General features: G+C 44.5%; 1 protein-coding gene across 1 annotated transcript in view; it reads right to left on the bottom strand.

Annotated features, from left to right (window-relative positions):
- Positions 1-2,096: 2,096 nt before the first annotated feature.
- LOC140720936 (uncharacterized) overlaps positions 2,097-13,964 on the bottom strand; it is a 184,325-nt gene continuing 172,457 nt past the window's right edge. Inside the window, exon 2 of the mRNA XM_073035788.1 lies at positions 2,097-8,101. Within this exon, the coding sequence (XP_072891889.1) occupies positions 6,727-7,695 (969 nt within the window). The 5' untranslated portion in view covers positions 7,696-8,101 and the 3' untranslated portion in view covers positions 2,097-6,726. The remainder of the gene's footprint in view (positions 8,102-13,964) is intronic.

Raw genomic sequence — 13,964 nt, 5'->3', positions numbered from 1 at the left:
AAAACCTTCTCGTAGTCAGGCAAAGCTAATGCTGGTGCTGACTGCAATTCCTGCTTAATAGTATTGAAAGCTATCTCCGCCTCTCCATTCCACTGTAAGCCGTTCTTCAAATTTGTATGTCCTGCTTCTTTCATTATCTTTCTCAAAGGTGCCACAATCTCAGCATATTCTCCTATCCAATCTGAGCTGTACCCTGCCATTCCCAAAAACGTCATCATCTGCCCTGGGGACTTGGGATTTTGGGGCCTTAGTTATTGCCTCAATCTGATCTGGTACTATCGCCTTCACTCCCTTGCATATTACCCTGCCTAAGTATTCCACTTGCTGCGTGCAAAATTGCAGTTTCTTTTTGGATACTTTATGTCCTCCGCACGCTAATTTCTCTAACAGAGTTATAGTGTCCTGCTTACACTGTTCCTCGCTGTGGGAGCAAATCAACAGGTCATCCACATACTGTAACAATGTACTTTCCAATGGTATGCCCTCTAGGTCTGCCTTCAATACCGGATTAAAAATGTGTGGTGAATGTTTAAATCCTTGCGGCATTCTGGTATAGGTATACTGAGCACCTCTGTAAGTAAATGCAAACAAATACTGACACTGATCGGCTAGAGGAATGCTGAAGAAAGCCGAACACAAACCAATCACTGAAAAGTAACTTGCTTCTGGTGGAACATTAGTCAAAAGCGTGTGTGGGTTGGGGACTACCGCTGGCCAGTCCTCTACCACATCATTTACCGCTCGCAAATCATGCACCAATCTCCACTTAGATTTATCTGCTTTTAAGACCGGCAACAACGGGGTATTGCATGGACTGTTTGTTCTTTTAAGCACTCCTATTTCAAGCAACCCCTGCACTGTCGACGCTATTCCCTCTTCTGCTTCTGGTCTTAGTGGGTATTGTGGTCTCCTGGGTGGAATTGCTCCTTTTTTCAGCCTTATTTCCACCGGACTAGCTGTTTTTATTTTCCCTACGTCCGTGTCATGCTGTGACCACAGAATAGACGGCAACTCATCTAACCTTTTATCTTTCTGCTGGTCTCTTTCCTTTCCCAGCAAGGGCAGGTGTGGTTGGGGAGTTATTTCGACCTCTCTCACTGTCCCTACCATATCTACACTTACCATTATTTTAATACAACTGTTGTCTTCTGATCTCCACACCTCTGGCGTGATTTTCCTCCACACTGTTACGGTTTCAGCACTCTTAACTAAAGGTCCTAAGCCTTTAGACTGATACCCCTTATTTACCAATAACGTTACGTGGGGCGCAGCCTCCGGTATCCTGTACCATTTTTCTAAAAAGGTGTTCCACTTAACTTGTAAAGCTGCCCCTTGCTTTGCAATTATCACAGCCCCCCCCCCCCTTCCAGGTGCTGTTGGGTACATACCTCCAGGTGCCATCTCTCCGCTAACTCCCTGTTCTGAGTCTCGTCAAAAATCACTGTACAATGTAGCTCAGATTTGGGCATTACAGCCCTGAGTAATATAGCCTGCACGCCCTTTTTCCATTTTTCCCAGGTTTCCTGAATCTGATCCGCGATGTCTCCTATCCAAAACACATTAGTCTTCTTGTCTTCTTGCACTATCAATTGAGCCCCTGCTCTTTTCACACTCAGCCCATTTCTGGTGCATTCTGATTTTAATTCCGGTTTCAATAAGGCATCTCTGCCTAACAAATTAATCGGAGTTCCTTGAAATACTAGCACCGGCAAAACAATTTCTTTATTTCCCATTCTCAACCCCACTGGAGCCGTGCACTGTGTCAACTGTGTTTTCCCCGAGTACCCTACCGTCTTAATAAACTTTCCTGACATGGGAAGGTGAAGGGCATACTGTGGCTGTACGCAAGTGTACGTGGCTCCAGTATCTATCATCATTGGTGTCAGTTGCCCTTCTATCATAACCTGAACAATGGTTCCTCATCTGCCTCCCTTGTTATCATTGGGTAATGTCCCTTTCCACTCAAGTTCTCAGGGCACCCTAATACCTCGCATAGGGGTCCACAGGTCCGCTTGGGCCTGTGGGGGCTGGTCCTTGGCTAAACTTTAGTTCCCTTCTTATCGGTTCCTGCTGGTGTGTGCCTGGCTGATTACATTCCCAGCACAATCTCTCTACCTCTCTTTCCCACTGTTTCCTCACTGGTCCCCTTTGCCCATAGCTCCTCTGTCCCCCTCCTTGGGACTTCCAGTCCTGTCTGGGCTGTTTGAAGTTAGTCTGTTCCTGATAGGGCATTTGTGGGAATGCTCCCTCAAAGACATTTATTGGCATGGGGTTTTCCAGCCCTTGTCTTACAGTATGATCGGTCCCTCCATATAACAGTGCTTTGTCCAGTTCGATGGCTGTACTCGAACTGGTGGTTGCTGGCAGCATCTTTTTGTTTTTCTCTTTTTCCTTCTTTTTGAGTTCTTCGAGCTGCATTTGTATTAACTTTCTTTGCACCTCTTCCTGCTGCTCAGCCAACCTTAGTTTGTCTTTCCGGTATTTCTCAACCGCATGGACTACGTGGTCTCTAAATTCTTGTGGGGTCTTTGACGTCAGCCCAACGACTTCCTCCAATTTGGATTTTACTTGTGGAGACATTGCATCCAAAGACTCTTGCTCAGTCTCCAGTCTCCACCTTTTCAACTGGTTTTCTATGTAGGCTGCTGGGTTTTCAGTGTCTCCCAGTGGATCCCCTTTTAAGGCTTTGGGGTCCACTTTAGGTGGATAAAGCTTTCTGAGGACCTGCCATACCCTCTGCCTCACTCTGTCAAACCCATCTCCATCAGTTCTCGGGTCGTTCGCATTTACTATGCCAGCCATTTCCATTAGTTCGTTAAATTTGGAGGTTCCAATCAACCTTATCAACAGTGCCTTCCAATCTCCCATAGCCAATAATCGTCCCGCTGTTTCTTCTTCAAAGGCTCTAATCCATTTCCCTGCTCCTTCATGTAAATTGCGCAGTGTTTTTCAGCCCTTCTAGGTCCTGGGATCCCCAAGGGATATACTGCACTTGTCCTGATCCTTTAACTAACAACGGCATCATTCTTCCTCCTTCTTCCCACCTGCTCCGGCTCTCCTCCTCACCTGACTCCCCAACTGCCTCAGGGTATGTCTTTACTGCCTCCCACACAAATGTCTCCGGGGTCCTGCTCTTCCCTCGGTCTCCCTGTGCAGTCCTCCCTTTCTGTCTTGATTCAATACTTGGTTGGCCCCTAGAGTATTTTTCGCATCTCTCCTGGCAATCCCCTTTCAGTAACTTATCTAGCTTTCTCTCTACTTCCGCAAGTCGCTCCCCTACTGGCTCCTTCTTCTCTTCTAGGTTTCTGCCTCCTACCTTTTCCCCACAAATTCTCGTATCCTCTCTTTCCACTTAACTCTTGCTCCTCCGATGTCACTTTCTTTTCTAGTCTGTTTATTTCTATGGTATAACCGATACTCCTCATACTCCTTTTCCTCTCTCAAGTATTTCATCCGTTCAATCAGTTCTTGCATTTCTCTCTGTACCTGTTCTATCTTTATCCTTTCTGCCTGTATCTCCTGCCATATCGCCGCTTTTTCCTTCCCGTATTGTTCTTTCTCCTCTTCATTATCCCAAACCTGTACTTCTCCCTGCATGTTTACTGTTACCGTCAGCAGGGGGCACTGCTTAGGGGTTCCTTCCTCATTATAGGGAGGGGGTTTTTCTGTTTCTTTCGCATCCGGGTACGGAGCCGAAGCCAGCTTCTCACCGTACCCTTCTCTCTCTCTAACAGGCTGTTTCTCCAGCACCTTAGTGTTTTCCTCGCTTGTAATCAATCCTCAGCCTCCTCAGCCTTTCCCCCTCCGTTCTGAAGAGTTTTAGCACTTCCACTTCTCGTTCTCTTTTTTGCCCTCTTTTCTTAGATTTATCTTTTGGTTTGTAATTTTTTATTAGTCCCTCCATTTCTTCGCACAAATTTACATCAAACGTTCCTTCTCTTGGCCACTTTGTGAGCAGGTTTTTGGTTCTTTTTTCCCATTTTTATTAAGTTTTTGTGATCTCATTTTTAATTAACGGGAATTTTTTGCTCAGAATCTCTACTGCTGTTCCTTTACCTGTCATGTTATTCGCTCTTTTTAAGGTATTTCAGAGATTCACAGTTTCTTTACTGGATAATATTATTTACTCTAGTCTAACACCACGTGGACTTTGTCTTCCTAGTCTAACACCACGTGGACTTTGTCTTCCTGTAACACCACGTGGACTTTGTCTTCCTGTAACACCACGTGGACTTTTTCTTCCTGTAACACCACGTGGACTTTTTCGTAACTAAACTTACTCTAATTCTACGCCTAGTCTATTTTCCTTTCCCTGCCCGTTCAGCCCTTCGTTTCATACGAAGCGGTACCCACAGGGATTTACCAACACCACGTGGAATTTTTCTTAACTTCTTATTAACATTTGTACTTACGCTCACTGCAGTGTTCTTGATCAATCCTCTGAGCCTCCTCTGTTAACCCCCAATTCTGCCAGATTCTTTGGACCGGAGAGACCCTTCGACAGTGGTTCCACACTTCTGAGACTCCAAGACCTCCCCAAAGCCAACAGAATTCTTAGTCCGAATTGTCGCGAAAAGCACTTACCTTTTGTTTGGGTGCACCCTTAATTCTGTTAGCCTTGTGGGGGTCCCTAGAGGACTGGGAAGCGTTCCCAATCTGCCGTTTCCCTTCCGCAGGTCTCTATCCGGTCCTGCCTTGGTCGCCAATTTTGTCCTGGTTTCTTGTGCCCCACAAATGACCAAGAGATGCAGAAGATTCTTCAAGAAGGGTTAAACTTTAATTTGCAAATCAAAGCTGAGACAGTCATTGAGCTAATCGCTGACTGCCCCCCCCCCCCCCCCCGATCCTCGGACACAGCATGTTTTATAGCAGTCTCCTGGTCCAGTTGCATTAGCATATGTAATCGATCTATAGTTGCGTATTACTCGTACCTCACGTACATCATGTCCCTATTGTTTCTACCCATTGACTTAATCATGGTCTAATCTACATCTCTTAGCTACCTCTCATTAACACACCATTGTCTTCTACATTTTTAGGATACATGCATAGCAAATAATAGTCCTAGGATTATGTGACTTAATTATGTTCTAATCTACATCTCTTTAGTTCTTTGGCTACCACTCATTAACATACTATTGTCTTCTACATTCTTAGGATTTCAGTCTGCTACTAAATTGGGTACATGCATAGCAAATAGCAATCTCAGAACTGACCAATGTTCTAATCTACATTTCTTTAGTTCTTTAGCTACCTCTCATTAACATACTATTGTCTTCTACATTCTTAAGTTTTCATTCTTCTACCCATGCATATCAAATAGCAGTTTCAATCAAATGGCACGTTTCAAAACTGACTTCATAGTTTTGGTAAATTTATACTTTTATACTCCACTAACAGCAAGGGAGATGAGGCTGAGTACAGAGCTATGGTGGAAATCTTTGTCACATGGTACAAACAGAATCATCTGCAGCTTAATGTGAAAAAGACTAAGGAGCTGGTGGTGGACCTGAGGAGGGCTAAGGCACCGGTGACCCCTGTTTCCATCCAAGGGGTCAGTGTGGACATGGTGGAAGATTACAAATACCTGGGGATACGAATTGACCATAAACTGGACTGCTCAAAGAACACTCAGGCTGTTTACAAGAAGGGTCGGAGCCGTCTCTATTTCCTGAGGAGACTGAGGTCCTTTAACATCTACCAGACGATGCTGAGGATGTTCTACGAGGCTGTGGTGGCCAGTGCTATCACGTTTGCTGTTGTGTGCTGGGGCAGCAGGCTGAGGGTAGCAGACACCAACAGAAACAACAAACTCATTCGTAAGGCCAGTGATGTTCTGGGGGTGGAACTGGACTCTCTGGCGGTGGTGTCTGAAAAGAGGATGCTGTCCAAGTTGCATGCCATCTTGGACAATGACTCCCATCCACTCCATAATGTACTGGTTAGGCACAGGAGTACATTCAGCCAGAGACTCATTCCACCGAGATGTAACACTGAGCGTCACAGGAAGTCATTCCTGCCTGTGGCCATCAACCTTTTCTAATCTTCCCTCGGAGTGTCAGACACCCTGAGCCAATAGGCTGGTCTTGGACTTATTTCCACTTGCAAAGATTAACTTATCATTATTTAATTATTGATGGTTTTATATTGCTATATTTCTACACTATTCTTGGTTGGTGCGACTGTAACAAAACTCAATTTCCCTCAGGATCAATAAAGTACGTCTGTCTGTCTGTCTGTTCTACAGGTTCCGCAGTGTTAAAATGAGAGAACAGTTGCTGTAGATTTTATCTGTCATCTTTACAAATCTACATACGAATTATCACCGAAAGTGACTTGTCATGAGGGGTATCATCTTCAAATGAATGACCACATCACACCCAGGCAAGGGTTAACACATAAGTGGTCTCCACAGGATATCCCAAATCAGATCCACTCCTACAGATCAAACGAGGTGACAACCACACATTCGATGTACGCTGAATCGATAATTAACCCACCCTTGTGGGCATAGGAAAATTGCAATCAGTGACCCTTGGTCACTAGTTCCCTTGTTTTGATCCTTCCATTTTACCTCCTTCGTCTCCGTCTGACTCTGAGTGTCTGTGTCCTCGGTTAAAACTAAACAAGCTGCGAGCGATGTAAACAAGCTGCAAGTCAGACTGATTCACCTTCTTAATCTCTCTCTCTTAAAATGACAGTCCACAGCAAACGAAACCCAGGGATTCATAACAATGGCCACGCCCCACTATGAACTGACTTGTGTTCCAGTATTTGGGATGACTGAGTGAATCCTTTCCCACAGACTGGGCAGGTGAACGGCTTCTCCCCAGTGTGAACTTGCTGATGTCTCTGTAGGTTGGATGACCGAGTGAATCTCTTCCCAGAGACTGAGCAGGTGAATGGCTTCTCCCCAATGTGAACTCGATGATGTCTCTGTAGATTGGCTAACTGAGTGAATCTCTTCCCACATTCTGAGCAGGTGAACGGCTTCTCCCCAGTGTGAACTCGCTGATGTACCAGTAAGGGGTATGACTCAGTGAATCCTTTCCCACATTCTGAGCAGGTGAAAAGGAACTCCCCAGTGTGAACTTGCTGGTGTGCCAGTAGTTGAGATGACCGAGTGAATCCTTTCCCACAGACTGAGCAGGTGAACGGCTTCTCCCCAGTGTGAACTTGCTGATGACTATGTAGGTTGGATGACCGAGTGAATCTCTTCCCACAGACTGAGCAGGTGAATGGCTTCTCCCCAATGTGAACTCGATGATGTCTCTGTAGATTGGATGACTGAGTGAATCTCTTCCCACATTCTGAGCAGGTGAATGGCTTCTCCCCAGTGTGAACTCGCTGATGTACCAGTAAGGTGTATGACTCAGTGAATCCTTTCCCACATTCTGAGCAGGTGAAAGGCCACTCCCCAGTGTGAACTTGCTGGTGTGCCAGTAGTTGAGATGACCGAGTGAATCCCTTCCCACACTCTGAGCAGGTGAATGGCCTCTCTCCAGTGTGAACTTGCTGATGACTATGTAGGTGGGATGACTGAGTGAATCTCTTCTCACAGACTGAGCAGGTGAATGGCCTCTCCCCAGTGTGAACTCGCTGATGTCTATGTAGGTAGGATGACTGAGTGAATCCCGTCCCACAGACTGAGCAGGTGAACAGCCTCTCCCCAGTGTAAACATGCTGGTGTGCCATTAGGTCAGATGACTGAGTGAATCCTTTCCCAGATATTCAGCAGATCACCAGCCTTTGCCCAGAGTGAACTGACTGGTGTGTCCACAAGTGGGAAGAATGACTGAATCCTTTCTCACACACAGAACAGATGAATGGCCTTGCCCAGTGTGAACTTGCTGATGTACCTTCAATTGTGATAACCGAGTGAATTCATTCCCACTGTTTGAGCAGGTGAACAGCCTTTCTCCTGTGTAAAATGACGGGTTGCCAGTTGGTCAAATGACCGAGTGAATCCCTCCCCACAGTTTGAGCAGGAAAGATGGTCGATTGAATCCCTTGCTCCACTTCTTAAATATCTGGACAGAGACAACCAAACTGGTGTGCTGTGTTTGAACTTCCTGGAGACAAATTCCTTATTGTTTTTAACCTGTAAAAAGATTTACAAAATCGATCAGTGGGTTTAGGACAACATTTCAGATGAGATTACATGAGTTGCCAAGGTTTGATCTGGTATCACACTGTTACAGTGAGGTTCTACCCAAGTTGGACAGAGAAATCATCTCCTGACTGGGCAGAGTGCTGGTATCTGGAATGACCATCAATTCCCTGATGCTTTTCCTGTTTCTATAAGAATGGAGCATTTCTGCCATCTCCAGTTTGTACCTTGGCTGAGTTGGACTCTCTCCATTGGTATTATTCCCTGTTCCTGCTGAGCTGCATGGGTGCCTGGCCCCACAGTAACAAAAACAGTCTCACACAATTAGTCTTTCTTGATGTGCATCTGGGATTTTCTTTTATGTATTATTAACTTAAAGTGCCACAGTTTTAATGCCATATAAAAAATTCCTGTTGAGGTGAATGGTTGGTCCGCACAGCCATTAAAAAGACAGAGTGTATTTTTGTAATATTTCACATTCTTGTAGAAAATTACAACACAGAAACATGCCCTTTGGGCCATCTAGTCTGTGCTGAACTACTTAATCTTCCCACTCCCATACCCCTACCATGCAGGTACCTACATGAACCTCTGAAATGTTGAAATCGAGCTTGCATGCACCACTTGAGCTGGCTGCTCATTCCACACCCGGATGACCGTCTGTGTGAAGAAGATTCCCCTCATGTTCCCCTTAACATTTCACCTTTCACCCTTAACCCATGGCCTCTGGTTGTACTCCCACCCCATCTCAGTGGTAAAAGCCAGCTTGCATTTACACTATCTATGCCCCTCTATCACAATCAAATCTCCCCTCAATCTCCTACAGTCCATGGAATAAAGTCCTGACCTGTTCAATCTTTCCTTATAACCCAAGTACTCCAGACCTGGCAACATCGTTGTGAATTTTCTCTGAACTCTTTCAAAGTCCTTACATCTTTCCTGTAGGTTGGTGATCAAAACTGCACTCAGTACTCCAAATTAGGCCTCACCAATGTCTTCTACAAGTCAACATAACATCCATCTATTGTTGTCAGTACTCTTGTTCATGAAGGCCATTGGGCTAAAATCTTCCCTTCCGTCTCTATCTAACTGTGATACCACTTTCAGTGAATTAAGGATTTTCTTCTACAAGAGGTCCCTTTCTTCTACAACACTCTTGCGTGCCTGACCAGTCACTGTGAACGACCTCCCTTGGTAGGTCAGACCAAAGTGCAACAACTCACACTTGTCTGCATTAAATTCCTTTTTCATTTCTCAAACAATTTTGCCAGCTGGTCCAGATCGCACTGCAAGTTTAAATGCTTTTTTGGCATTGACTAGATGGGACAAATAGCCTGTTTCTTTACTGAACTTCTCCATGTTTCTATGGCAGAGAAGCTGACCAAACTTGTTTGGAAGGGAAAGGGTAGGAGTGACAATTGAGCAGCAGTGGCTGGAGTTTCTGGAGCAATTCGGGGCCTGAGTGATTCCACAGAAGTGGAAGCATTAGAAAGACAGGAGGACACAACTGTGGCTAAAATGAGAAGCCAAAGCCAACATAAATGTCAAAGAGAGGGCAAACAAAAGAACAAAAACTTTGAGAAACCAAAAGAAGACAACAAAAAAATTCAGATGAGCTCAGTGCGTGGAATCATGACTTGTAGTCATTAATGGGTCTCGGTAGCACCCAACAGTCTGAGGCATTTAGAGGAACAAAATATACGAGGCTTCAATTTCTCTTCAAAAGCAAGGTTCCCTGGACCAGTTACCTTTCAACTTTCATTTTGGCAGCCACATACAAACTCTGCATCCTCAAAAATTCACATCTGAAGGCCTCCCACTTACAGGTACTCCTTTGCCAGGAGACAACCTGTCCCAAACCACTCTTGTCAGATCCTTTCTGATACCATCAAAAATGACCTTTCTGCAATTTAGAATCTCAACCCATGGTCCAAACCTCTCTTTTTCCATATTTACTTTGAATCTCATGGCATTATGATCACAAATTCTGTCACCAGCCCTGGATTATTTCCTAACAGCTTATTGTTCACTTCTATATTAGAGATTCTACATACTGATTAAGGGCACATTTGACAAACTCTACCCCATCTAGTCCTTTTATAGTATGGGAGTCCTAGTCAATATATGGAAAGTTAAAATCACTTACTGAATCAACCTTTTTGTTTATTGGCATGGTCTGCAATCTCTCTACAAATTTGTTCCTCTAAATCCCTCAGACTGTTGGGTGTAAACAAGTCCCAATATTGGCTAGAATATCATAATTCCCTGTCCTGAGCTCATCTGGCTTTCGTCTGATGCTTCTTGCATTGTGATATACACAGCTCAGCACATTCATCGCACCAAGCTCAACCATCTAACTGCTGAATCTATCTATGATCTGAACATCTGACTGGTGTCAAGGAAACAAACCCTCCGTCATTGTCACAAACACAAAGGAGCTGATTGTGGACGACAGGAGGAATGGAGACAGGATAACCCTATTGACATCACTGGATCTGGGGTTAAGAAGGTGAACAGCTTTAAGTTCCTCGGCATAAACATCACCAAGCACCTTACATTGTCTGTACATACCGGCTGTGTTGTGAAAAGAGCACAGCAGTACCTCTTTCACCTCAGATAGTTGAAAAAGTTGGGGATGGGGACCAAAATACTGAGGACTTTTTACAGGGACACAATTGAGAGCATCCTGACAGGCTGCATCACTGCCTGGTATGGGAATTGTACTTCCCTTCATTGCAGGAAACTGCAGAGAGTGTTGCGGACAGCCCAGCACATCCGTAGTGGTGAACTTTCCACTATTCAGTACATTTACACAGACAGGTGTATAAAAAGGGCCCAAAGGATATCAGGGACCAAATTCACCACAACCACAAACTGTTCCTGCTGTCACCATCCAGGAAATGGTACCACAGCAAAAGGACCAACAGGCTCCGGGGCATCATCTTCCACCAGGCCATCAGACTGATTAATTCATGCTGATACAATTGCATTTCGATGTTATATTGACTGTCCTATGTACAAACTATCTATTATAAGTTACACATTGCACATTTAGATGGAGACATAACATAAAGATTTCTACTCCTCATGTTTATGAAGTATGTATCTAATAAAGTCAATTCAATTCAATTCACCCTCTCCATTATCTGTTTGGCTCCCATTCCCCTTGCAGCTTATTTTAACCACATCACCCGTTCCACCCACACTAGCACTAGCACGCCTTACCACTTGGATATCAGTTCCCTCTTGTTCTGTTCCCCTAACTAATGAATCCCCTATCACCCCTTTGACTTTTCTCTGTCAGGTAATCCCCTTCACCACCAGTTTCTAAAGTGGTCTACCTTTTGTTGTGTTTGATGGGCACTAGAGTACTCTGCAATGGCTATTTAACCTCATTCCCCTTCCTGACTCTCTCCCAGTTTCCTGTGTCCTGCACCTTGGGTGTAACTCACCTCTCTTCATGTCATATCTATCACCCCCTCCAACTCCCGGATGATCCGGAATTCATCCATTTCAGGTTCCAACTCCTTAACGTGCAGGGTGCACATCTTATAGGTGAGGACATCAGGGACACTGGAGGTATCACCACCTTCTCACCAATGTTCCGTCTAATTTGTAATGACCAGTGTGCACATAAATCATGTACTGTGCACTTTTTTTAACTCAGTGACATGTGCACAGTGAATTTTATACAGAGAGGTAATCGTTTTCACAGCTAGCAAATCACTGTTGATAAGTACTTTGATCTCCTCTGGGTTTGATCGAGTTCATCTGTACTCTCACACAAACTATGTAGCAGGCCTGTAACTGGTAATGAAGGATTTTCTCACCAAAGCTTTTGCATATTCTCCATATGTGGTTTGCTTGCTAAATTATGCTTTAAAAAGTCAGATTTGCAAATATTACTCCACTTCTTCCCACTTAGAAATTCTCCAGCACCTCTTGCATTGCCACAATACACACAGGTAACACCAGTTTCTATATTGGGCATAAATATTTCCCCTGAACCCTCCTGACGAATTGAGGGTATATAAAAAAATTCATTTTGAACCTGTGTAACCTCTGGCTAAAAGAATAATTGGGAGTGAATAGGAATTTTAACTGAAGTGAACTCAGTCTTCAGCGTTTAGCTAAGACAGACTCATTACCAGTTCTCTGCGGCTTGCAGAGAGACACATTGAGAGCTGATAACATTATACATTGTATCCTCTTTTGAGTAAAGGGAGAAGGACTCACTGATAAGGACAGGAATGAACATTTGTTTGTAATTAAGTCAGGGCCTTGCAAAGGGAATAACTGATAAGGACTGGACAGTACTTCCATCTATAATTAAAACCATTTAGCAAACTCTGTTATCTAAGTAATTAAGTTTTGCACCAACACACTTAGTGGGCGTGCCAGTTCAAATAACATCTTGCAATATTAATGTATGGGATGTACTATGTATAAATATACGGCTGTAACCTAAGTCATTCGACTTGTCAGAAGGTGGCAGTGCTTACGTGCCTTCACTTTGACAAATGGGTCTCAAACTCCTGCAGGCATTTGAATGCACAATAAACCGTGGTGTCGATAAGAAGCTGGTCTCCTGAGTTTTATTCAGATTCAACTTTAACATTTGGCATCACGGACAGGATCCCAATATAGGGAGTGCCAAGCAGACAGGCTGAGTAAGCAGCTGGACCACTCTGGGGACTGTGGAGACCGAATGGGAGCCCAATAGGTATTTTAAATTTGTAACTCACTGTTAGTTCCTTTGGACGTACAGTGCCTCACCCAAGGCTGATCACATACCTTGACAGGATCGGGAAAGAAATTGTTGGCAGATTTGTATAAGGTAGGCAAAATTTTACTAAATGGCCAGGAGGCAGACGTGCCAGGTAAATTCATCAATTAAGCAGGAGGTGCCAGCCGGGTAAATTTATCTCATTGTTAATTGAGCAGGAGGCTTTGTGCCCGATAAATTACTTAGAGACCATTGGTCAATTGCAGTCAATTGATACGAGTGGGCCAGCAGCAGCCCGATACAATTTGTGTGAGAGTTCTCCAGACAAGGAAAAATATTTGTGAATGTTGAGTGCAGTGCTGAATAAGAAATTGGGGAACAAAATGTGGCCACGGATGGGGGAGGGTGCAGGAGCCTGGGTTATTACTTCATGAGAACAAGCAGTAAATTTGATTTGGAAAAAGAACTGAGGAAATAAGTGGAAATTGTTGACAAGGGATTGGAAGGAAAAGGCAGATGTAAAGCAGAACTTTGCTGGCTATGCCACTGGTGGCATAGTGGCTTCAGCGTTGGACTTCGAGGCGAGAGGTCCTGAGTTCGAATCCAGCCGACTCCCTTGCACACTTTCATCTGTGCTGGGTTAGAGCTGGTGAACAAAACAACTCACCCAGCAGAAGGCAATGGCAAACTACTGCTGTAACTTGCCTTGTACATGATTTCACAACACCACACAGCGGCGTGGAAGGAAATCCTCGGCTAACTGGAAAAAATTCCGGATGTGACATACCTTTAAAGTGGAACAGTATATTATCAGCAAGTTGGAGGAATAATGCATGTGATAAAGGGATAGAGTAGTGGTCACCAACCATTTAAAGCCCAAGATCCCCTACCTTGGCCTTAGTAAAATGCAAGATCAACCCAGATCAATTAGTTACACGCATGCGCACCAGGGCAGAAAAGACTGGAAGTAAAACCACGCAACCTGGAAGTAGAAATAATGTATAAACGCTGGGGCACCCGCCCTTTTTTTGCACGGCAGACCGGTTTAATATTGACAATATTCTTGTGGACCGGCCGACGGGGGATGGGGTGGGTGGGGGTGTTAAACACGATGGGAATACAGTGATA

Source organism: Hemitrygon akajei, unplaced genomic scaffold (genome assembly GCF_048418815.1).
Source record: "Hemitrygon akajei unplaced genomic scaffold, sHemAka1.3 Scf000048, whole genome shotgun sequence".
Classification (NCBI taxonomy): Eukaryota; Metazoa; Chordata; class Chondrichthyes; order Myliobatiformes; family Dasyatidae; genus Hemitrygon; species Hemitrygon akajei.
The sequence above is the reverse complement of the archived record's forward strand: the minus strand, read 5'-3'. Positions and strand labels throughout refer to the sequence as shown.